Source organism: Barbus barbus (genome assembly GCF_936440315.1).
Source record: "Barbus barbus genome assembly, chromosome: 34".
NCBI classification, from domain to species: Eukaryota; Metazoa; Chordata; class Actinopteri; order Cypriniformes; family Cyprinidae; genus Barbus; species Barbus barbus.
Genome location: NC_136762.1, coordinates 25,687,333 through 25,713,418, shown reverse-complemented (window position 1 = coordinate 25,713,418; position 26,086 = coordinate 25,687,333). Strand labels below are relative to the sequence as shown.

At 38.0% G+C, this 26,086-nt stretch overlaps 1 protein-coding gene across 2 annotated transcripts in view; it reads left to right on the top strand.

Moving 5' to 3' along the window:
- The window catches only part of LOC306854613 (mastermind-like protein 2), a 72,645-nt gene that overhangs the window by 44,234 nt on the left and 2,325 nt on the right, over window positions 1-26,086 (top strand). For both annotated transcript variants that reach the window (XM_079392776.1, XM_079392777.1), the window contains exons 3-5: window positions 12,295-13,554; window positions 24,989-25,156; window positions 25,569-25,677. In XM_079392776.1, coding sequence (XP_079248902.1) covers window positions 12,295-13,554; window positions 24,989-25,156; window positions 25,569-25,677 — 1,537 coding nt within the window. The remainder of the gene's footprint in view (window positions 1-12,294; window positions 13,555-24,988; window positions 25,157-25,568; window positions 25,678-26,086) is intronic.

Below are 26,086 nucleotides of genomic sequence, written 5' to 3'. Positions count from 1 at the left end.
TCTCTTAAAATGGGTTGTTGAGACTGTAGAGGCTGAAAAAAAAACAATGAAAGTGATGCTAAAAAGACATACCTGTACGATTTGTGCACTAGATTCCAAATCTTCTTCCATACCAAAAGCGTTTTACAAGGAACAGATCAGAGATATAAGTTGTTTTTCACTGAAACTCAATTTTGCCATTAAATATTTCATCAATGCACATTTTAACACTTGCGTTTAATGCCAAACATGACTGGTTCTTACTTGTTTTGTAATTAAAGGTCAGTCATCTGTATATCATAAAGGGAATGATGTGTTTAAGTAAGGTCATTTAAACACATATTATACAGGATGTAAAACAGACATCTGTTGAGTTATTCATCAAAAACATTTTGAGGAATTTACATTTGATGCTGGTTATAAACTGCTTCATTCTAGTCCAGTGGATTGTCAAGTCAATAGTATTTGTATAGCGCTTTTAACAATGCAAATTGTGTCAAAGGAGCTTTACATCGGCTTGATATAAAGCTGGGATAATAAAGAAACAGACTAATATTAGTGTAGGTGCCATTCTTCTAACAATGTAACAAGTACATCAGGTGTTTTGGGAGGTGTCCCCGGTTCCAGTTGACCTAATTAATGCAGCCTAACAATCCTTTAACGGATCTGAATTATAGAAATGCGATAGTGTATTATGTGCAAGCCAGGTTAAAGAGATGTGTCTTTAATCTAGATTTAAACTGACAGAGTGTGTCTGCTTCCCGAACAGTGTTAGGTAGATTGTTCCAGAGTTTGGGCGCTAAATAGGAAAACGATCTCCCGTCCACAGTTGATTTTGATATTCTAGGTATTATCAAATGGCCAGAGTTTTGAGATCTCAGCGGACGTGAAGGTCTATAATGATAAGAGCTCACTCAAATACTGAGGTGCCAAACCATTCAGTGTTTTATAGGTAATTAGTAACACCATGTGGGAAGTTTGGCCTAATGGTTAGAGAGCTGGACTTGTAATCCAAAGGTTGCGGGTTCGAGTCTCCGGCCGGCAGGAATTGTAGGTGGGGGGAGTGAATGTCCAGCGCTCTCTCCACCCTCAATACCACGACTGAGGTGCCCTTGAGCAAGGCACCGAACCCCCAACTGCTCCCCGGGCGCTGCAGCATAAAATGGCTGCCCACTGCTCCGGGTGTATGTTCACGGTGTGTGTGTGTTCACTGCTGTGTGTGTGCACTATGGATGGGTTAAATGCGGAGCACGAATTCTGAGTATGGGTCACCATACTTGGCTGAATGTCACTTCACTCACTTCACTCACTTATGTTTCCTAATGATATCTCCCAGGGGTAACATGTAAAGCGTGAAAAGTAAGGGGCCAAGTACTGAGCCTTGAGGTACTCCATACTGCACTTGTGATTGGTATAATACCTCTTCATTTACTGCCACAAATTGATGGCAGTCAGATAAGTACGATTTGAACCATGCCAGTGCACTTCCTCTAATGTCAACATAATTTTTCTAGTCTATTTAAAAGAATGTTGTGGTCGATAGTGTCAAACGTGGTGCTAAGATCCAGTAGCACTAATAGAGAGATACAACCACGATCAGATGATAAAAGCAGGTCATTTGTAACTCTAATGAGAGCAGTCTCAGTACTATTATATGGTCTAAAACCTGACTGGAAATCCTCAAATATATAATTTTTCTCTAAGAAGGAACATAGTTGTGATGATACTACCTTTTCTAATATCTTTGACAGAAAAGGGAGATTCGAGATTGGTCTGTAATTAATTAATTATTTGGGGTCAAGTTGTGTTTTTTTAATGAGAGGCTTAATAACAGTTTGAAGGTTTTTGGGACATATCCTAATGACAATGATGAGTTAATAATACTCAGAAGAGGATCTATTACTTCTGGAAGCACCTCTTTTAGAAGCTTAGATGGAACATGGTCTAAAATACAGGTTGTTGGTTTAGATGATTTAACAAGTTTATACAATTCTTAATTTCCAATAGAAGAGAATGAGTGGAATTGTTCCTCAGGGGATCTATAGTGCACTATCTGATGTGATACTGTGGCTGACAGCTGCATGGTTACAATTTTATCTCTAATAGTTTCGATCTTGGAAGTAAAGTAGTTCATAAAGTCATTACTACTGTGCTGCTGGGTAACGTCTGCACCTGCGGATGTTATTTTTTGTTAATTTAGCCACTGTATTAAATAAATACTTGGGGTTGTGTTTTCTTCTAAAAGATTAAGCAGATCTAGCAGTTTTTAATGCTTTTCTGTAGGATAGGGTACTTTCCCGCCAAGCAATACGAAATACCTCTAAATTTGTTTTTCTCCAGCTGCGCTCCATTTTCCGGGCTGCTCTCTTTAGGGCGCGAGTGTGCTCATTATACCACGGTGTTGGACTCTTTTCCTTAATCTTCCTTAAGTGTAAAGGAGCAACCGTATCTAAAGTGCTAGAAAAGAGAGAGTCCATAGTTTCTGTTACATCATCAAGTTGTTCTGAGCTACTGGATATACTGAGGAATTGAGATAAGTCAGGAAGATTATTTATAAAGTAGTCTTTTGTGGTAGAAGTGATGGTTCTACCATATTTGTAACAAGGAGTTGGCTTTACAGCTTTAGCTATATGGAATATACACGAAACTAGATAATGATCTGAGATATCATCGCTCTACTGCAATATTTCAACGCCACTGACATCAATTCCATATGACAGTATTAAATCTAGAGTATGATCTCGACAATGAGTAAGTCCTGAAACATGTTGTTTAACACCAATGGAGTTTATAATGTCTATAAATGCAGATTTTTCATTATTTTCTTTCATTATCAACATGGATATTAAAATCACCAGTAATTAGGACTTTATCTGCAGCCAGCACTACCTCAGATAGAAAATCAGCAAATTCTTTAATAAAGTCTGTATGGTGCCCTGGTGGCCTGTATGCAGTAGCCTGTACAAACATCACAGGGGATTTATCATTAACATTTGTTTCTTTGGATAACGTTATATGAAGCACCATTACTTCAAACGAATTATACTTGAAACCCGGCCTCTGAGAAATACTGAAAATATTGCTATAAATTGATAATAGTAATAAAATAATAAGATTGTGTCTTAGTTAAGTGGTGAGAATGCAGGCTTAAACCCCGCTGATCTGATTACTTACATTTTTATGGATTTCATGAGAACTATTTGTCTGTCCATTTGTGGACATGCCTGATTCTTTCTGTCTAAATTAATTTAGTGTGGCATCAATGACACTGGTAGGAATTGTGAGCGGAACTAACATTTTTATACAATATCTGTCTGTAGTTTTATGAATCTGCATGCATGCCTTGTGTTATGAAAATTACTTTACACAAAATTACTTTTCACAAAAAACTACAGAAATTTCCACCACAGTCATTTCCACCACACTGCCTCTGTGGTGGAAATTACATTTATGGTTACAAAGTACAATTGATATGTTTAATGACTTTGTGAATTGACTTTAATGAGTGTGATGAGTTTAAGACTTTTTCTAATAAATATGTCTACTGTTTCTCTACATTTATGTTAATTCATTGTAATTTCCACAACACCCTGTCATTTCCATCACCACACACATTTTTAAAAAAATATCTAAAAAGTTCTCATCACACATTAAACATGTATCCACAATGTATGAGATCATGCTCTACTTAATATAAAAATTCAAGTTAAGTTATTTATTTTCTAATAAGCTCTTACCCAAACCAATATTACATTTCAGGGTATGACAGGTGTACAGTTCAGCATTTGGTCCTTAGGGCGGTTAATTTATCTCATTGACAAATGTATACATTGTGGAAAAACTGGTAAAACTAGTTATAAAAATGATCTTAGAAAATTCTTGAGTGGCATAAGTTATTCTATTTTTAAATAACAGCTGTATATTGAGATGTGGTGGAAATGACGTGTTCATTGCAGGTGGGAAAAAAATTAAATATTAACAATTTCTCTTGTAATCTAAGTTTGTCCGATTTTCATTACTAAAATAAAAGATAGACACTAGATTGCTACATAATATTCCCTAGCAACGAGGTGATAAAATCGCTGATTTTGAAGTAACGTTTATTGTTTGTAGAGAGAGACGTGCAGACGCAGCAAGCAGGTACACACAAATGTCATCTCTCTCTCGATTGATAATTAATTGAAATACATGATATAATTCATTCAAATTAATGTGGTCTTACCGCACTATTTCATCTCTGTATCTGATTTGAAACTGGCAGAATGCTAGCACTAACTAGCCGTAGCTGACAAAATAGCCGAACTCTCATTTTTACGCTGCAAAAAGCAATACAAGTTTTAACTTGTATATAACTTGGCAAATGACCAATTGACCATGGAATAAGCGGGATAATCAACGGCTAGCCGTGCATTAAAGGATTTTAAAGCACCACGTGGACGCAAAGAACCTCCCGACGTGAAGCAGAACATGTTTAGCTGAAACTGTGCTCCCCAGTGATTCATAAATGCCATTTTTTTTAAATAAGAAAAAAGCATATCAAGGAACACAAATTTAATACCTGTGGCTCCTGACGATATATTGAGGTCTTATGAAGTAAAAAATACACAAAACTACATACAGTTGCTTTAAAATGGATGGTTTTAGAGATGCAAATTTTCAGAGAGGTTTTTACAGTGAATACTGTCTATTCTGTAAGTGACCTCTAAAAAATAAAAAAAAATAAACGAATGAAGAATTTTAAGAGAAATAAAAATTTATAATCTCACTAATCCTCACTAATATTTTTGATATCCAACACTAATAATCTTAATATCAACAGAAATAATCAACAGTTATGAGCCATAATCATCTGGCATTTGAATGTCACCGTGCTTGAATCATTGTGTGTAGGCTCACTAACTGAGGGAGCGATCAGCACACACAGGGACAAAAGCTGCTGGTCTAATAGGTTTTATCGTGTTTATCTCTCTGTGATAAGTGCTCTCTGCCTCTCCTGTCTTTTTTTATTTCCTCTCTCCACTCAGAGGCTGAATGTGATTAGTTCTCATGCACAGGTAGCGGGGAGTTGGGTCTATGAAACACGTGTTTCGGGGCTCCAATTTCTCGTTTTTCTGCGATTGAAATTCCACCTCGGCGCTCTGCATCCCGTGTAACCGTATAAATATTATGTCTCCCTAGGAACACAATAGTGGTGTTTATTTTTTTATTTTTTTTATTTTGGGCATGTTTTTTGCCGTGTTGGATTTGAGAGGGTTTCATATTCTCACAGGAGTGGATTACAATATGCCTGAAGGGTCTGTAGAATAGATTAAAGAGCAGAAGAGTGTAGACACTCCTACACAAAAAGATATTGAGTCTGTTTGTCAAACGGGCCGCAGCCGTCTCTTTAAATGCAGTCGATGGTCTAGTAGCAGTGAACACTTACAGATGTAAAATGATAAAGAAATGTTTCACATTCTGCATTTTTTTCTAGGTCACTAGTGAGTAAATTTGCGATATCCCTTTGAAAAATAAGTAAACTTTAGCATTCTTTAAAAAAAAAAGAGTATTATTAGAAACTTATGGAAATAATACAATTGAAAAGAATGCACTTACGTTTGAACTACATGCAATACATTTTATTTATAATTAAATGAAAATATATTATAGTTTGCTTAGTGGTTGTTTGGAGGTTCTGGGTGGTTTGAAGCACATTGCTGTGTGCTTCCGTGGTGTTTTGGGTGGTTCCTAAAGTCTTGATGTGTGGTTGGGTTAGGTTTAGGGCTCTGAAAGATTTTTAATGTATTGCTAAGGGGTGTTTTACCTGTGTTTTGAATTGTGTTGTGTTTTAGAGTTTACTGAAATGTCCAAATGTCCAATACTGGGTCATAGCTTAGTGGTTTGTATTGTTTTAAGCACATTAATACTGTACGCGGTTGCTTTGCCTTTTGTTTATGGAAATTGAGTGGAGAAATTATTTTTTTAATTTAGTTTGTTAGTGAGAAAATCTTACAAAAATAACTAATGAAAATGTATGAACTAATGAAAGTGATGTGATAGTTGTTTTGCAAGAGGTCAGAACATGCTGAGCCTCAGTGTAATGCAGTACATTCAGTCACTCTTTCATATGTGTTCTTTGATGTGTACACATGCAGGCAGACACAAAGACAAATACACACAGAGCTGGGCCTGTAGGATGTGTCACAGTTCTGACAGCTGCTTCCAGGACCAGGACTGTCACATCCTCTCGTTTTGATCACCCTGACTCTCTATCAATCGTGCTCAGAATCAGTGTGCTGCTCCTCTTGCTAGCAGCACATGTGGCTGAAACCACACACACATACACACACATGTTGGTTTTTGTGGTTTATGGGGACTCTCCATAGGCGTAATGGTTTTTATACTGAACAAACTGTGTGTGCTATTGCCCTACACCAACCCTACAACCCTACACTCCCTCACAGGAGACTTTGTGCATTTTTAGATTTTCAAAAAAACACCATTTAGTATGTTTTTTTAAGCCTTTTGAATTACGGGGACATAGGCAGTGTCCTCATAAACCACCTTCATATTGTAATACCTCTGTCATAGCCATGTCATTATACAAATTTGGGTCCTCATAAACCACATAAACATCCACACACACAGAGACTGTCACCTCACAGGACTAGATTCCTGTATTTGGTCAGCAGCAGCAGTGACCAGCCGCACTCTGAGGCAGATAATAACAGATGTGCTTTACACCAGTGCTTCTCAAGTGGTGGGTCGTGACAGACAAAGGGGAAAACAATGCTAAATGCTGTTAATAAAATACAGCTAACCATTTAATCACACACACACACACACAACTTGATGGTTGAATTTTCATTTTTGGGTGAACTGTCCTTTTAAAAAAAAATTAATGTTTCACATTTTTAATTACATTTAATGTAAACAATTTTGGTATGTTTGGTTCAGCATAGATGCTTATTGTAAATCTTAATCCTGAAGTGAACCAGAACCTCTGCGGCATACTATAATTCAGTGAGGATGGTGGCAGCAGCGTAAAACCTCTGAAGAGCTGTCATAAAACGTTTCAATTAATGGTCGCGCTGGATTACTAATGCTTTATCAGCAGACATGCACATGGTGCTCACTGCATGAAAGGTTTTTAGATTCCAGTTTGCAGCCATATACTGTACACTGTGATGATGTTTGAAAGCCCACATCTTTACCGCAGAATCTGGTTGCTATTACTGAAGAGGATTCATTATAATACATTTGTATTCATCACTGTGACAAAAATTTATATTAAGATTAAAATCGTGTTTTTAATGTGCCTATGTAGATTTTTGTGCTGTTAGTGGCATTAAATTAAATAAAATAACTAGATTTTTACATTTTCAAAGAAAATGACAGTGGGTCTTGCCTATGCAAATGTTACCATCATGAAGCCAGCCAATTGCTGCTCTTTGATAAAATTAGGCTATAAACGAACTATGCCAAACATGAGATCAATGTCACCATCTTTAAGCATCCGACAGCTCTTTCAGTTTTATTTAAAATCTACAAGTTGGAAAGTTTGAGTTAGAATAGTTAGCAAAATCATGAATGTAAACGAAGTCTGTGAAAGCGACTAGTGAGCGATTAAAGACACGTAAAAGCTTTAAATAATAAAATTGTGACGTATTACTGATGTATTTTATTTTTATTGAATAAAACATGTAAATATTCTGAGCTTGTGTTAACCACAGAGCTTATTTCAGGTTTTTAACCAATTCAAAAAACCCACTGGCTTCAGGACGATGGAAGTTCAAAAATGCTTTTTTGGGATTTTAAAACTTTTTTGGGGTTCTTCAAAAGATATGTGTTTGGTTGTATGCATACACTAAGCATTCATGTCAAAACTGAAGTGTTCTTCTGGCTTAAGACATAAATAAACAAGCACCACAGCACTACACGTTTAATATTTTTGAATATGAGAAAGTAGTCTGTTTCCATTGGCAATATTTACTTATTTGATGGCTTATTTCTGATCTATGCCACCCCTTTCAATTGGATTGAAATTAAAATTTGATCTAGCTCAGTCGGATTTCTCAGTCTCACTTTTCTGTCCAATTGCTCTATTAATCTGTTTATCAACAGATTATTATTTTGCATTTGGGAGATATAAAATCGCAATTGTTTACTCAAATGGAAAAGAGAAAAATATTGAAAAGCTTTAGCACTTTAATCCAACAGCTCCTGATTTTTAGTGGCCTACTGTGAAATGGTTTATAGTCACTAATTTCCATTGTTCTTAATCTAGAAGATTCTTGTCTAATATGAGCATGGCCAACAGCACACTTCCTAGTGCACCCCAATGGAGCGATGTTACTTTACGATATTAATCTGCCGTTGTGTTCGTTTGTCAGCAAGAGCAATGTCACACGTGTGATACCTTTTAAGCCTTTGCACGGTTTGTGCTGAGAGCCGTTTCTTCTCCTTCCTCCAGGAGTCACTTTCAAAGTGATCCAGAGCTTCTGAGCTCATTAAAGCTTAATCAGAAAATCTATTTTCAGGTCACTTGTAGCTCTGTCAGGAGGATTTCCAATGAATAGAGGGCACTGTTTCTTTGCAGCCCCTCGCCAAAATGAACACGCTAGTATTATCAGACCGTCTCAAATGTGGTTGGCATACTGACAAGAAACATCAGGTTCCTCTCTGCCTTAATATGCTGCATCTGGTTGGTGGCAGTTATCAGTGTCACCATGTGAATATTTTATAAAAATGTCTTATTTAATCTAGCGAGGGACTGTAAAAGGTAGTGATACACATGGCTGTTACTGGGGTCTTCTCTTAAAACGGGACACAGTTCTTCACTGGCTAATGTTTGGCTTTGTGTTTGGGGTATTGAGAGATGCACAGAGAATTTTGTTCAGTTGTGTTTTATTTATAATTGTACAACACTCTTTCTGAAATTTCAGCTTGGGAAATAATCGCCTGTTTATATAAAGAAAGGGACATTAAGTAAGAATATGGAGTGTTGCAATGCTGTTTCATCCACTAAAACGTTGAAGGTGGTGGCAAAGATTTTGTAAAAGCATAGAAAGATTCGCTGATGTTGCATAAAATCCTGGCTGATTGTGAAGTGCTGTTCTGTGTTGTATCATTTTAGCAAGCATTGGTATTGCTCCTACTTATGGTTGAGTATTACATTTGCATGTAATCTATCCTGCACTGTGTGTGAATGATAGCTCAGACTGTGCAGAGAAGTGTGCTATTACTTTGCTAAGCACTTGCCAGCAAATAAAACAAGTGGAAAAAATCTAGTGGTCCACCAGTATTGGTTATTCAATGGCTGACAACCCAATTTTGCGTTACTATAAAAGCCTGCCTTTACCTACATTTTTGCAAAACTCCAATTCACTGCAGTTTCTAGCTGAATTAATAATAGTGGCAGTAAAACACCAGCAACTTTGATTCCTTTTTACACAAATTATGATTACAAGGAGACATTATTCATTAATGAAGACTGACAGTATTTTCACATGGTTTCTTGAACAATACTATGTAATGACCTCAAAACAATTGTACTATAGTGCATCACATAACCAGCTCGATAAATAAGACATATTGACATTGTAAACTTGCTATGTAGCTCACCTGGTGCAGAAATGCACTTGCGATAAAGAGTGCTTTGGTACTCCTGGGAGATGCAAGTCACAACATACAGTAAAAGAACAATTGCATTTTTTACCTCACGTTTGCTTTTGCTGTCGGTTAGGTTTAGGGTAGGGTTTAGTGCAGGTGGTACATTATTTTCAAATGCAATAGAGCATTAATCTTTTTTGACGCCATTCGCCAGACATTTAATTTCCGAACTGCCACAATACATACAACCACCAATGTTATTAAACCATTCAAATTCACATTCATCTGTTTTGGGGAAAATTGAATATGCTTTTAGCGCCACTCAATTTGAAAGTGACGTGAATTGTGCAAGAGACAACATTGTATTATTTTGCAGTAAGTTTTTTTTATATATGCACTTGTATCATGAATTTTAAGAATAGCAAGTGAAACATTCACACACAAAATTTAATGAGCATTTATTTCACACAATATGCCCACAGAATTCATGGCCAAATAAAAGAAAAAGTGAAATACTGGCCAGATCATATGCTTGGCCAAAATATGCCCTATCACTAAAACAAATCCCACTGACACACACGCATCTCAGGATGGAGACCTAAACTAAACTAAACATAGTTCCCCTTCGATGGGAGGTGAGACCATGTTAACCTTAACTGTTTTTGAGGGGTCTTTGGCTGCACATAACGGCTTAAAAACCTAATAGGAACCACATAACAATACACAAGCATTGACATACACACACACACACCTTGATGTCCAGCCTAATTCAAATCTCGCTCCATCCCTGTTAACTTTTTTTGAACATGCACAAATGCATGCTATGTTATCTGTAACCTGGTTGAGTCAGACAGTGGAAAAGTAATTTGATACTGATGTCAGCATGCCATTCATAGCTAATTTAAATACCATACTGGCTACTGAGACACAGAGATGGGGGTGGAGTGTGGACATCCCAGCCCAGTAATATTTCCAGTAAATGGAAATGCCTCCAATTTGCCGCTACAGCGAAAACTGCACCACAGTCACCCGTCCCTGCGCTGATAATGAAGTCGGGTTGAACACACATCTCTCTCTCTGTAGGCAATAATGTCAGATGGTGTTTAAATAACTATGCATATCCATGTACAGGCAATATTGCAGCTGGGTGGCAATAATGTTGTTTAGGGTGGTTTCGGTCTGCAGCTACTTCATGATTATTCTGTCTGTTAAATTACATTCATCCTGCTTCATCGTAAAACTGAATATGTGCAGATGTTGGAGCAGTTTCTACCTGATCTGAAATTACTTTGTTGGTGTAACCCAGTGTAGTCAGGTTTATTTTTATATATGTGGATATTCCTTGTTACATTAGGCTACACCGACATACTGTACAGTCAATTATTTTAGGGAAGTACATTTTTAAGTTACCTGATAAAACATTTTTAACACTAATATTGTATCTTTAAAATAAAAGTTATTCTATATACAAGTATTAGTCTATATTTGCCTCTATACAGCTTTTTCAATGTTAATTATGAGTCATTGTTCAAGCCCAATTTACATAAATTAAGACTTGAGGAACAAAGGAAACAGTTTTACACAAGAAAAAGGTTGCTATCTTTACAGCAAGCCAACAGTGGGAAATGTAATTCATGCAAATGAGGGACACAGATAAAGCCGCCTTTTGTCTAACAACATCAATCTAATGGCTAAATTTATCCACACAGTTAATACCAGGTTTTGAGTTTTTGGATTTATTTTTTTTTTTCTTTAGCAAATATTGTTAGGTAGCACAGGCCTGCTGCTAGTAAAACATGTGGATTAGTGAAGATGGAGGGATATTCGTGATATCATTAAAATTGGGTCTCATTAACTGTAGCAGTGTATGTGCGCACATAGGCTGTGTGCATAAAACCTGTGTGTGAAAGTTTCCACACAGAAATTGATTTTATCAGTAAGTTTTCAGATTGTAAAATTAGGTTAAGAAGAGAACTAACCAACAAACACAAATGTGGAAATCACTTGTGGTGGATGGCTGTACAGGAGATGGTTTGTGCATGTATTATGCAAATTACTAACTGTGGGCATGAGCTCATTTATTTAAGATGAACTTAGATTTCAACAAATTTATGCATGTTAGCACCTGTTGTGAATCTGGCAAAGACCAAAAAATGCCTGAGAACTCACTGTGCACAACATGCATGGAATTATTAGAAAAATGAAACCAAATGTCTAGCACTTGCATTCTTAGTAAGTAAGTTTAACCTATATCTGCAGACATTCCCCTATTAGGGCCATGTGGGAAATCATAAACTTTCTATATTAAATCTAATAAGTCTCTTTTGAAATTCAAAAATGGACATCTGAACAAGGCTAAAGAGACTCTATAAATTTTCATAGAGATAATTCACCCACAGAACACATTTTTATGCACTAATATTTAGAACTCCCATCATAGTTTTAATTGGTTTGAAACATCAAAGAGTATTTTAATAAGAGTTCATTAATTAGATAGAGAGGGTCTTGTTACATTATGTGCCCTTGTCTCCCAGTTGGGCAGAACATTAGTTCATTTTGTCTGTAGAAAGCTAGAGTAAGGCTTTTGAAGAATTCTTTTGATCAAATCTGTCGAGCAATATCCCTTTAATTGTCAGTCTGTTTAGATATTTTTTTCACCTGACTTGTAAAACAAGTTGAGATCAATAAAATGCCTCACTGACTTTACATTCTTTGCATTTTCAGCAGGGACTGCGGAGAAAAATTGAAGCACAGTCTCCTGGATATACATCCAAGCAGAATGGCCTCTCCTGTGGTGCGTCAGGGTCCGACTTTAAGCGCCCCCGCATGGATCCCAGCTCTTTTCGATCTGGTTCCTGTGCTTTGGCTTCAGGGCAGACTCAAAGATTGGTTGGCGATGCCACCCAAGGTAACATCCTTCGAAGAAAGGACACCTTCATGATGCCTCACGGAATCAGCAGTGATTTATTCAACATAACTCTAAGGGATATGAAGAAGGAACCAACTGAAGTTCAGACCTGTGGTCAGTCGTCCACAGATCCTGCCACGTTGACGTTTGATTTCAAAGATGAAGTAAGTGGACGGATTGACCCAGAGCTCCAGGATTTGTTCGATGAGCTCACCAAGACCATGCCATTACTCAATGATCTAGAGCTGGAGAAGATGCTGAAGCAAGATGTTGACTTCGGCCTGGATCTTGGTCGACCCAGTTCAGCTGGTGCGGCTCCCCTTTGTATTCACCTGGATAAGCCGATCAAGACAGAGTACTCACCAGATTTTAGCCAGGCCACTGGAAGCTCTCCACAACTAAGACCAGCCTCTGCCGGACCTTCCTTCTCCATGGCCAACACAAGTTTATCCACCTCACCCATCACTTCAGGACACCATGTTCAGGCACCGACTGGCGGTCCCTCTCGAGGTCTTCCAGCATGGCCTGAGATGTCACATGCTGAGCAGCTAAAGCAAATGGCCGCTAATCAACAACAGCCCAACTCTATGCTCCACAACCACCAGCAGAGTCAAGCAGGAGGGGTTAGGAACTGGTCTACCGCCTTAGGTGTCCACCAAACTCCTGGCTCTTTCAGTCAGGAGACTCTTCCAGGTAATGCTTCCCTTTCTCAGCAGAGACTCAACGCTCAGAGTACTGGTCAGGCCAAAGGCATGTCCAACTGCTTTCTCAAACCCAATGAATTCAACCCATCCCATCACAGGGACGCGAAAGTTCTCAGCACTAAGCCCCTGCTGCATTTCAGCCCTAAAGCACCACCTTCCACCATGAGCCAACAAATGCCCATCATGGCTGCTCCACCAAACAAAACGACCACGCAACAGCAGCCATCTACAGCAGGCCAGGGCATGCACTTTCAGAACTGCCAGCTGCCCATGCAGCCAACCGCCTGCCTACAAACAAAGCCTCTAAGTCAAAGGCCTCCGCTCAATCAACATGGTGCTGGAATCAGTTTCAAAATGGCACAGCAGAGACAGGTAAGACCATGTGTTTATGGTCCTTTTAACAGTTGCTGCTTGTCAAACTGAATGATGTGATCTTGGTTAAAAGCCGAAAGACAATAGGTCGCATTCCCTAATAATTAGGGGTGTAATAATTCACTTGTTTCCTCGATGCATTGATTTACAAATTCTGCTGATGCATGCATTTTTCTTGAAACATGGGTTTTTGAATCGCGAATCATTTGTTTCGTTCAAGAATCAGGAGAAGCTTTTACATGATTCTACAAAATGCACTTAAAAATACCAAATCAAATCAATATTTGAATCAACTGTCATTGTGAATCAGGTTGAATCATTCTAAATTTACAAAAATCATTCCTGATTTAAAAACCTGTGAACCGTGCATCAAATCTATTCGTCTGATTCGTCCCATCAAACCTAAAGATTCACACCCCTACTAACTGTGCATACACAAATTTCTGCATAAAATGTGTATAGACATTTTCAAATTTTCTTGATTCACCAATAAATCTGCTTTAAAATGTATTCTGAATTTGGTCATCCAAATAAAACCACAAATAAAAAGTCAGATATTCTCAGAGGACTCTCAGGCAAAAGCACATCTTTATCATCATACTATATGTTAGCTAAGAGTGTCAAATGGTTGTCATCAGGTCGAGCATTTGGTTGTTTCTGTTGTGAAAAAAAAAAAACATTGTGAAGTTTGGTGCCGTTGTGAGTGAAAGAGACCCACTGTGTGACATTAACTGTATTTTGTGTTAGACTGCATGATATGTCAAGTATTGAGTCCACTAACTAGCTTTGCTACATTTTCTATATAACACTCTCACATTTCTGCTGTGCAGAGCAGGTTGTTCTTGACACAATGGAGTCGTAGTGTCAAAACCATACACCCTGCTTTCTTTCCATCTGTCAGCCTGTGGTGTTAGCCGTTAGCAGTCTGCCAACTACTTTAAACTCTTTGCTGTAGGCCTGTTTTTCCTTTTGTTTTTCACAATAGTTTTTTGTGTCTAGGTGGATGCGAGGTGCCTTGAATTTGTATATCCCCTTAAAGCAGTTCGACGGTAGCCCCGACTTGCTAGAGCATGGTGGATTAACATGCGAAACTTCAAATTTCTCCGCCTGTCACAGTCGCTCGCCGTCAGGGCATAGATGTGCACAGCGGGATTTGCTAATTGGAGGTTGTTAGCTGCAAGGGACAAGTTGTGGAAAATGACAGTAATCTGCTTAGCCCAGTGCCGGAGGTTGAACCACTGATTTGTTATGATTTGGGAGCTTTAGAACATCCCCCTTTTGGGTTTCATACAAACAGTATCTCTTGACTCTCTTTGTGAGAAACGATAACGAGAACCACACAAGAGTCGTCGTCTTTAGGTTCTCCAGAAGAGGGAGGGGAGCATGGAACGACATGCTTGATTTTGACACAAAGATGTAGTTTAATCACATGAACATACAGCTCTTTTTCTATTGATGGGAAAGTTGTTAGGGTTCTTTAAGGTAGTCTCAGTAGACCTACACAATAGTCTAAAACTGTTTGCATGTTTGTTTTACAATTAGTTCGATATTCTGCTTTCTCAGCTCATTTGTTGCATATCAGAACTATGACTCCAGACACCTTCACATTGTTGGGGAAGCTATCCAAAAAGTGTTGAAAAAATGTTAGATTGAAAATCGATTCAAATATGTGATGATTCAAATCGGTTGAGATGCTAAACAAATCACAATTCCATTAGGGGTAGTAGTCTGAGGGGAACTTTCTGTCTTTAGAAAAGTATAGATGGTATTTTTTAGATGGTATACCAAATATGACATCATCGCGGTGTTGGCGGAAGTTCGCTTTGAGTGCGTGCGACATCGTTTCGTGTGACGGTGTGCACGGCATTTTTTGTAACTTTCCGCGCAGCTCCGCTTCCGAAGATGCACAAGTTCAGGGTGACTCTAGCCGAACATGCACGTCTGTGCCAACATTTGCGTGAAACAGAAGCAGTTTAATGTGAAGTTCAAACACCATCAGGTGCTTTTTGATGGAAAACAATGCTTAGTTTTGTTGTTGTTGTTGTTGTTTTTTTAGTTTTTTGCGTAGTTTGTCCAAGATTTTTAATTCAAGTATGTTTTACTTTTATTGTATAAAAATAGAATGAATTAATGTACACACTATACACTTTGCTTAAAGTAGTCTTGTGTTTGATGCGAAATAAACCCAAAAGTTTAAGATTATTTTAATCAGTTCATAAAGAAATGATTAATTCATCAACTCATTCATCACGCGAGAAGTCTTGTACCGGCAAATAACGACTTCTCACCGGTGATTCCCGATGGTTTTAGAGGACAATTACTCCTTGTCGCCCCCTGTCGTTTCAAAGAATAGCACAATGGCGAACACAACAAGTATAAAAGCCTCGTCCGTTTGGGAAGGTGCCTGCGCAGTCAGCGGAGGCGAGAGTATAAATCCTGCTTCACTCTCCAATCTGATCTGTGATGCGTGTCGTTCGTTCGGTGTGCTTCTTTGAGCAGCCGCGTTCAGTTCTAATTGTAGTGTCTGTTCTCTAACTGAACTAAATGATTTTATTACTATTAAAAAAATAAAAATGACGGTGAGGGACAGTGCCGCGGTGGGCAAGTGACGTAACCGGTGGTGCGGCTCAACACCAGTATCACCGCCAACACCGTTTATCGCAGCAAGCCTAGTGGAGACACGCTTTTAATTAAAATATTCATATAAATAAAAAATGTATTGACTTTTAATGCACCTTATTTCGAAATGTACAGAAATACGTGCTTTCAAATATCCATTAGTCAAGATTACTTCATTTATTCACTATACTATTTATTACTAATGTCTCATTTCATTTTTAGTTTGGCTCTAGTTTTGTATTTATTCCAGTTTATATGGAAAGGTTCATGTAGCATGGATTAAAACTTCATATACAGAGTAACTCCTTTTCACTGAACATGTTAAAAATAAGTTTGAAAACGTTGTCGGGAGCGTGATGGTGGTGACGTTGAAGGCGAGCAACCGTGTTGCAGTAGTTTATAGCCTAAGTTTTGCTTTTTATATTTAAATTTCACAAAGAAACATGCAGCATTTTGTCCAAGCAACAATAAAAAGGACACATTTAATTTATCATTTGTTTTAAATCTCATTTAAACATTTTTTTTTTTTAAATTGTGAATTGAATTGAATCGTGAAATCAAAATCAAATCGTGAGTTGAGTGAATTGTAACATCCCTAGATAGGATAGATCAGAGCTGACAGGAAGCAAAGTGGGAGAGAGATGGGAGCAGGTTCGGGAAAGGTCCTCGAGTAAGGATTCGAACTCAGGATGCCTGTAGCGCAACAGCAGTGTGTATCAGCGCGCTGCCCACAAGGCTATCGGCGCCGACTACTTTAAAGTGTAATCCTCCTATTAAAATTTATTTTTCTTATTTATTTTATTTATTATTCGTTATCAAAGTATTTTAATTGATCGGTCTTGTGCTGGCGAGATTAGTTCGCGCCACACTGTCCGTTCAGTAGCGCTAGCAAACAAGTCCTCCCTGAGCTGTCGAGTCGGTCACGCAGCTCGGTCCACAAGCTCTGTAACACCGCACTGTTTCATCCCATTTTTGGTGTGTTTGGCTTCCCATATGTTTCTCTTGCTCTCATTTATGTTGCTTCTTTCGGCTATTATTGTATACGCTACGCCTTCTAAAGACAGGGTAGGAATTTGCAGCTCATTTACATTTAAAGTGATACACACCAAAACAGCTCCTTTTTAGACACCTCAAAAATGTCATTTTCCAGGTATTTTGAGCTGAAATTTCACAGACACATTCTGGGGACACCCAAGACCAGTATTACATCTTGTAAAATGGGGCATAATAGGTGCCCTTTATACATTTTAAATATACTAATAATGAAGTAATTGTAACTTCTTAATTAAAAATGTGTAGTTACAAATATGTTTAAATATGTGCCATACAGGTTTCATTTATTTTTTTAAATTCTGTAATAAGTACTCTTTATAATATGCTAAAGTGGACTCCTTTTTCTAATTACACTACAAGCTACAGAGCAGAATTAGCATGCTACATGTAAACTACTTAATATTTAAGGTCACGCTTTAAGGTCAAATTCCCACTATTAACAAACCCTTAACTACAACCTTTGCCTCAATAAACTCCTAATTTGCTGCTTATTAATAGAAAGGTAGTTATTAAGTTTTGGTATTGGGTAGGATCAGGGATATAGAATATGGCCATGCAGAATATGTGCTTTATAAGTACTAATAAACAGCCAAAATGTTAATAATAGTCATGCTAATAAGCAACTAGTGAATAGTGAGATCTGGTCCCTATTCTAAAGTGTTACCTATATATACACCACTTTGCAACTAAGAAATAATTCTAAAAGGAAGGTTGTACAACTATGAGTTGTGCAGGTACTGACCACCACTGCATTCTACAGTAAATTGGTTTCATAATTAATATATTCAAATAAATTTCATGTTTGTGTTTTCACATGTGGTAGAGCGGTTTGGGATTGTAGAGATAATTCAGCATTGATGGGGTTAAATATGCTGAACTAGTGGAAATGAAGCCAGAATGTCTGTTCCAGCAGGGAGAAAAATAGGCAATGGACAGTCTTCCCACAGTGAACTGAATTAGTAATGCCATGGAAATAAAGGTTCCGAAATGGTGCCGTGATCCCACCGGAGCCCTCGAGAACTTTTGTTGAAGCTAAAATTTCTCCCACTGGGTGCAGTGCACAAAATGCATGTAAAGAGACCAGATTGTGGTGTCTGTTTCTTATTCTCACAGCCTGCTGATCAGTTGTCAGCCTAAGTATGGCAAACCGGGTATCTGCGATATCACAGACTGTTGAGTGGAAATCTATTTTATTGCATGAGGAGCAAAAACATTTACTGCATGCACTACCTGAGAAAAAAAAAAAAAAAAATCAGACAAGTGTAATATATCACATTGAGAGACCTGTGTGCCCCAAAAACTTCAAGCAGCTTCTGATACTTTCTGATTAAAGTGCTGTTACCCTGACTAGTCAGTATCTGGAGAAGCGATTCAAGTATTTCTGGCTCTGAAGTGAGACTGTAGCTGTGCTCCAAAACCTAGCGAACTGCCTAGATACTCACTGCCTATTGGCAACCAACTATAAATGCATTAGACAGTAATGGAAGCTCTGAAGTGCCTGAATTAAAACACTCCTTAGGCAGCAATGCTGTGCATCTCACAAAGAGTGCTCCCTACAAGAGTCTGTACTCACAGCTGATTTAAACGAAGGGAACAGTGCATACACTTTAAACAAACTCTTTTATAATCTGAATCTCAGCTTGATTTGTTTAAGTTGGTTTCAGTGTAATTTCAGTTGAAATGACTTGTACAAATCAAGTTTTAAGGCAGCAATTTTTTTTTTTTTTTAATTACAGTGTATGCAAAAAGTATAAATTTCCTTTAAAACTGCCAAGATTATGAATCTCGTGTTGTGGTCTGGTCATTCTGAACTTGCTGGAACATTTCCCTTGCTGGAAAATGCTGGTGTTATAGCACTGGACTAAAACCTACAGACTATGCTCACATAGGGTATGACAAAAATGGATACTTTTTGTACTTTTTTTATCCCCCAAATTTGTTTGTGTTTTTCTGTTCAAAAATTACTGGCCTACAAAAATGTCTTGAACATGTCTTGTGCTATATTATTACTAAATAGTGAGTATGAAATATTCAAGTTGCCCTCTTTTATAGGCTTTGTATTTTTTCTACAAAAATACAAATAAAAATAAATGTTAGAATAACTTCTATATTATTAATAGTATTTCAAGGTGAAAATTTTATTTGAAGATAAACATTTTATTTATCAATACATCAAAATGTGAGAATCAAATTATCCATCAATTGTGTATTGCATTGCATTATATGTTTTGAAACTACAGAGATCACAAAAATAAGCATTTAAATATAATCTTACTAAGACATATTGGGAGATACAGACTGACAGCTGTATGCATTTTATGTACATAGTCTGTTAAACTGTTATAAGGATTTAATCAGTTTACATTAAAATATTTATAAATCAGATTTTTTTTTTAATTCTCGTGTATGAGCCCAATGTTATATTATATCACACTATATGAGACATAAAATCCTGATGTATCAAATGATACTCAAACTTTTTTTGTCTAAGTTTAGTAAACAGTTCTGTTTAAAAAGTAATGTATTGTGTGTGTGTGTGTGTGTGTGTGTGTGTGTGTATGTATGTGTATATATATATATATATATATATATATATATATATATATACACACACACACACACACACACACATACACACACATATATATACACACTATATATACACACACATACACACACACACACACACACACACACACACTCTCACCGGCCACTTTATTAGGTACACCTGTTCAGTTGCTTGGTAACACAAATTGCTAATCAGCCAATCACATGGCAGCAACTCAATGCATTTAAGCATCTAGATGTGGTGAAGACGACTTGCTGAAGTTCAAACCGAGCATCAGAATGAGGAAGAAAGTGGATTTAAGTGACTTTGAACGTGGAATGGTTGTTGGTGACAGACGGGCTGGTCTGAGTATTTCAAAAACTGCTGATCTACTGGGATTTTCACGCACAACCATCTCTAGGGTTTACAGAGAATGGTCCGAAAAAGAGAAAATATCCAGTGAGCGGCAGTTGTGTGGACGAAAATGCCTTGTTGATGTCAGAGGTCAGAGGAGAATGGGCAGACTGGTTAGAGAGGATAGAAAGGCAACAGTAACTCAAATAACCACTCGTTACAACCAAGGTATGCAGAATACCATCTCTGAACGCACAACACATCAAACCCTGAAGCAGATGGGCTACAGCAGCAGAAGACCACACCGGGTGCCGCTCCTGTCAGCTAAGAACAGGAAACAGAGGGTACAATTCGCACAGGCTCACCAAAATTGGACAATAGAAGATTGGAAAAACGTTGCCTGGTCTGATGAGTCTCTATTTCTGCTGCAACATTCAGATGGTAGGGTCAGAATTTGGCGTAAAGACCATGAAAGCATGGATCTCATCCTCTGATGGCTACTTCCAGCAGGGTAGTGCACCATGTCACAAAGCTCAAATCATCTCAGACTGGTTTCTTGAACATGACAATGAGTTCACTTTACTCAAATGGCCTCCACAGTCACCAGATCTCAGTCCAATACAGCACCTTTGGGATGTGGTGGAACGGGAGATTCGCATCATGGATGTGCAGCCGACAAATCTGCAGCAACTGTGTGATGCTATCATGTCAATATGGACCAAAATCTCTGAGGAATGTTTCCAACACCTTGTTGAATCTATGCCACGAAGAATTAAGGCAGTTCTGAAGGCAAAAGGGGGTCCAACCAAGAAAATTGTACCTAATAAAGTGGCCAGTGAGTGTATGTGTGTGTGTGTATATATATATATATATATATATAAAGGAAGGGAAATGAGAGTATGAGGCTCAGGTTTGTGCTCTGTGCTGCTCGTAGCTTCACTGAAGCTCTTCATTACTGTGAGTGGGAATGAGTTGGTTTGTGGGGGTTGCTGTAGAGTGCCAGGCTGTTGTAGCCACGCTGCGAAGAGTGCATGTTTCCTGGGAAAACGATCTGGGGCCAAGTCCAGATGCCGGGCTGCTCCCTGGGGAGGGCGCCCTGCCTCCAGTCGGCAGGAAGTGCTGTGAGAGAGCAGCGGGGCCCGGGACTGGAGTCCTGTCAACTGTTTGTAATGCTGGTGGAATGGGAGCCTAAATCACATCTCTCCTTTATGGACTCGGCGGACACATGTGGTATTCATTTAACGATGCACTGGTGAAGAACGAAGAGGGAAAGAGAGATGGAAAACAGCTTTATGACACATCAGGATCACAAAGAGTGGATTACAGAGACGGCCACACTAACGAGGCTTTAGCTCCCCCACATAACAAAGGGTTTGACTGAGGCAGCCGATTTCACTCAAATGTGAACACAATCTGGCTTTGTGGTCACAACTTATGAGAATAGTCTGAATTTCTCACGGTATCGCCTAGTGGAGCGACTTCAGACATAATGAATAGACCTGAACAGAAGTGAATAACCTCTTTTTTCCGTACTTTCGTCACCACCAGAGAATTTTACAACAATATGACCCAAACTTTAACCACGATAGCATGTGTGGAATGTGATGAGGCTATATGTTATTCAAATATGTGGCATTGTTTCTTTATGAGCCTTAGCAAGCACCACTCATGCTTTATGGGACAATGCTGCAATGCTATTTTTTGGCCTATCAATAAATTTAAAAACAAAGTAAATACGCAATTCATATACACATTGACCTGAGATCCTTTTCTATTACTCATATGTTTAAAATTCATTTTGATCATTTTTGGGGGTATAGAGTCAAAAATGTCAGGGTGGTACGACTGTAATGAGAACCTTAAGCAGTTTGTCATATCATTATTTCTTTCTTCACAGTTTATTAGAACAACTTTTGTCTGCCAAAGGTCATGTGGTGGGACCAACATGGAAAAAAGGGAATTTATATCATATAGAGAATGACAGTGCAGTATGTCTCTTAAAACATCATGTTATTTGACCTGTTGTGAAAAAGCAAGGTTAGTTCAGACTGTAAAATGGTGCAATTCTCAAAAAAGAAATGTGCAATTTTTTATAAGGAGTCTGACTTACGATATTTACATTGAAAAAAAAAACTATAGAGCACATTAGCAACTGAATATCAACACACATGCCACATTTGTAACCACCTTCCTGTCCTCTTCAAAAGTGTTTTCTTACTGTCACATTCCTTTTTTTAAATAGTAATAGTCTCAGGAAGAGATTCATCTTTGCATGGTGAAAAGAGCTTATCAGCGGTCCAGACAGAGCTCACTCGCCCTCTCATTAATTATCAGACGTCCCAGAGCTGATCCATCAGGGAATGAGGCATCTAGAGCTCCACTAAGAGAACACTTTCTGGAGATACGGTTTCTGTGTTACATGCTCTCGTATGGCTGCTTCTCTGTGGTTCGACTGTGGAATTCCTCCCATGACGGAGCAGTTCTTTGAGTGTTTTCCTTTCTGGACCTCTCGAGTGGGGCTTTAGAGGGAGTTTCTCTCCTAAAGACATCTGCTCTCAAATTAATAGCCTCGCGTAACACAGTGGGGTTTCAGTCAAATCCTTTCTGCCCTGGGAAATGTTTCGTGTCAACACTGTGATTGACACTGTATACACACAGTGTGTGTTTGGCCATCCAGGCTGACATGTTCTCAAACAGTGTTTGCTGAGGACAGAAGCCTACAGCCTCTGCTGTTTTGCAAGATTTGACGCTCATGTGAGATCAGGCGTGTGAGACGTTTCTCAGGTTCAGGCTTGTTTAGATGTACTTCACTTTACTGAAGCTATGTGACACTGAATTATTACTTTTAACTTTTGGTTCAGTGTGACGGTCTTTTTCTTAGACGTTCATTATAATTTATCACACTGTGTAATAGTCTTGCATTCCTACCAAAGCAAATTGGAACAAATATGATTTTCACATGTTATGCAGCAACAGAGAAATGTCCTTTGACATAGGCCTCATCTGACTCAACCACAAAAACTTCTGTCATCATTTGCTCATCTTCATTTCATTCCAATCCTTATGACTTTCTTCCATAGAACATGAAAGGAAATATTAAATAGAATGTCCAGCTGCTCTTTGTCCATACATTGAAAATAGACCATGATTCCATGTAATCACCAGCAAATGTAGTCCATATTACTCATGCTCAATATTACATAACATATTTGCATATATGTGAGCATAAAGGAGACCTATGGTGGGTTTTCAGCAAAAAATTACTACATTTTCAGTCTGTGCTTTGCTCAAAGAGCTTTGAGAGGCATATGGTGCACAATTAGTTTGGTCTGATGTTATATTTCTATCATGTTTTTGGATTTGAATTAAGCATCTCGGTTTGCCTTTCATGGAACAGTCATACAGGTTTGGAATTTATTTACACATTTTTCATCCAAAGCAACTTACTATGCATTTAATATATACATTGTATCACTTAATGTATTCCCTGAGAATCAAACCCATGACCCTGGAATTACTAGCGCTATGCTCTACTGTTTGACTACATCTAAATAGGTCCTTTATTTAGCATTTTAGGCTCATTTTGAGCACAAAGTGCTTTCTCCAAATGAATTTGTTGCAAGTATAATTGCTCTTTTGATGTGTTTTTTTTTTTTTTTTTCATATCAGGGTATACGGGAGTGCATGTGAGTTTGAATTACTGCGTTGTGGTTGCTGAACTTCTGCAAATATTTCAAATTGTGCTACAAAAAATTCTGCACTCTGTTCAGATCCTGTTACATAGTACATGCAAACAGTATAACTTTGGGTAACGCTTTATTTTAAGTTGTCCATATTACATGTACTTATTATTGTAATAACAATAAATTATGCATAATTACATGCAAGTAACCTAAGACAAACATTAATCCTAACCCTAACCATATAGTAAGTACATGTAGTTAATTAATAATACTCAATACTTAAATGTATATTTACACTGTAACAAGGACACCTTAAAATAAAGTGTAACCATACTTTGATTTAAAGTGAATAGTTAATACGTGATAACTGTCTCTTTTCATAATTGATGATAATTATGCTTGGCTGTCATGCAAGTTAAGTCCCTTATGGCGAAAATAGCAGCGCACAGCCATGTAATCAGTGTTTTAAAGGAGCAACTAGCATGAAATATCAAAGCCTGAATAAGAGTGCATTTCAGGAAAAGTGTAAAAAGTGGGATAAATAGGCCTGTGAGATTATCTGTTATTGTGTGCCTCTGCCCTGTGGCTGAATAAATCTGTCCTTTGCTGGCAGCAATTGGGTTGCGCCCCATAGGATCCGTCTCATAAGAGTGTAGCAGGGCTTGAGCGCGGCTATCAGTCACACAGTAAAACCCGCGCTACTGTAAGCAAAAAAAAAAAAATCCTGAGAGCCTCAATGACTAGGGTTTCTAATAAATGCATGATACAAACTATGCGTGTTTAAACAAGTCAGCTTTCTAAATAATATTAGAGCAAGCATTTATTTACAGTGCATGTGTCACTGCAGGCATATTAAAATGACAGGATGTTTTGAGAATTTCTGACTAATTTGTTCTCCCTTAGGTACCATTATGTCCCCATTATGGATATAGCCATGGATGTGTTTTCTCTAAGTGATAGAACAGTGTGGGAAAGGCTATGGAAAATCCCTATCACCACGCACAGGAAGTCACATGTGACTAGGGACTGTGTAACATCAGATTCACTGTAAACAAAGCTTGCCCTCTAGTGGACTGATCGTTCAATCACAGCAGGATGTAATGCAGTGGCTGGTGTGACATTTATTGATGTGCCATTTAAATATGAGTTATAATAACAACACACTTTCCATTTGTAGGGAATTTCGCCAGGACCTTGTTTACCAGCGAATGGGCGCCCTATAGATGTAACAGGCCAGACCCAACAGCAGAGGCCTTCGGTTCTCAGTTCTCAGCAGAAGAACCCAGGCCAAGACCAGAACCTTCAAAGACCGCTGGGTCAACCGCAGCTCAACATCCCTGATACAGTGCGTGCTGCCGTTTCTTCATGCCTAAATACGGTGGTTTTATAAATGTTTTCTGAGAGGTAAATTAATTGTATTGCTCACAGAAAGAGAATTAGCTTTAATCTACTTAAGTGTCACACATTTTTCTCGGGTAAGTTTATTTTTTCAAAAAAGTCAGTTTCTGTAAGGGCACATACCTTAAAGTTATGGCCACAAAACTCTATTGAATCTCTTCCACTGTTCATTTAGCATTGCGTGACAAGATGTCAGATTATACAAAGTAGGTTACTACTGGACCCTGCTTTTATTGAATGATTGATTGATATCATAGCAGCACCCCTGTGATTGACCACTCTCATTTTGGCCAGTTGTAATCTATGGAATTTTTATTCCAAAACTCCTAAACAATGTGCTTTTGCTGTATATGTTTCAGGAGAAACTGAGCACACAGGATCAGTTCAGTCGTCATCTAACACGACCTCCACCAGACTACAAACAACCACGCAATGCAGTTGGAGCTCAACAGCCAAGCTTATATTCAGGTGTGGAATGTATTTTCAGTGTCCTATAATATGGGAATGTAATATCTAGTTCAGTCATGAAACTCTAGATGGCACGGACTAATAGGACCCTCCACATGCTATCTGTTCAATCACATCATTTACTACACATGCTGAATGGCCTCTGCTGATTCTGCAGCCAATGAGATTTCTTGCTCAACATTTAAATTTAAAATATTATATGTGGCCCTGGACCACAAAACCAGTCTTAAGTCTCTGGGGTATATTTGAAGCAATAGCCAAAAATACATTGTATGGGTCATAATTATCGATTTTTCTTTCATGCCAAAAATCATTAGGATATTAAGTAAAGATCATGTTCCATTAAGATATTTTGTAAATTTCTTACCATAAATATATAAAAACTTCATTTTTGATTAGTAATATGCAT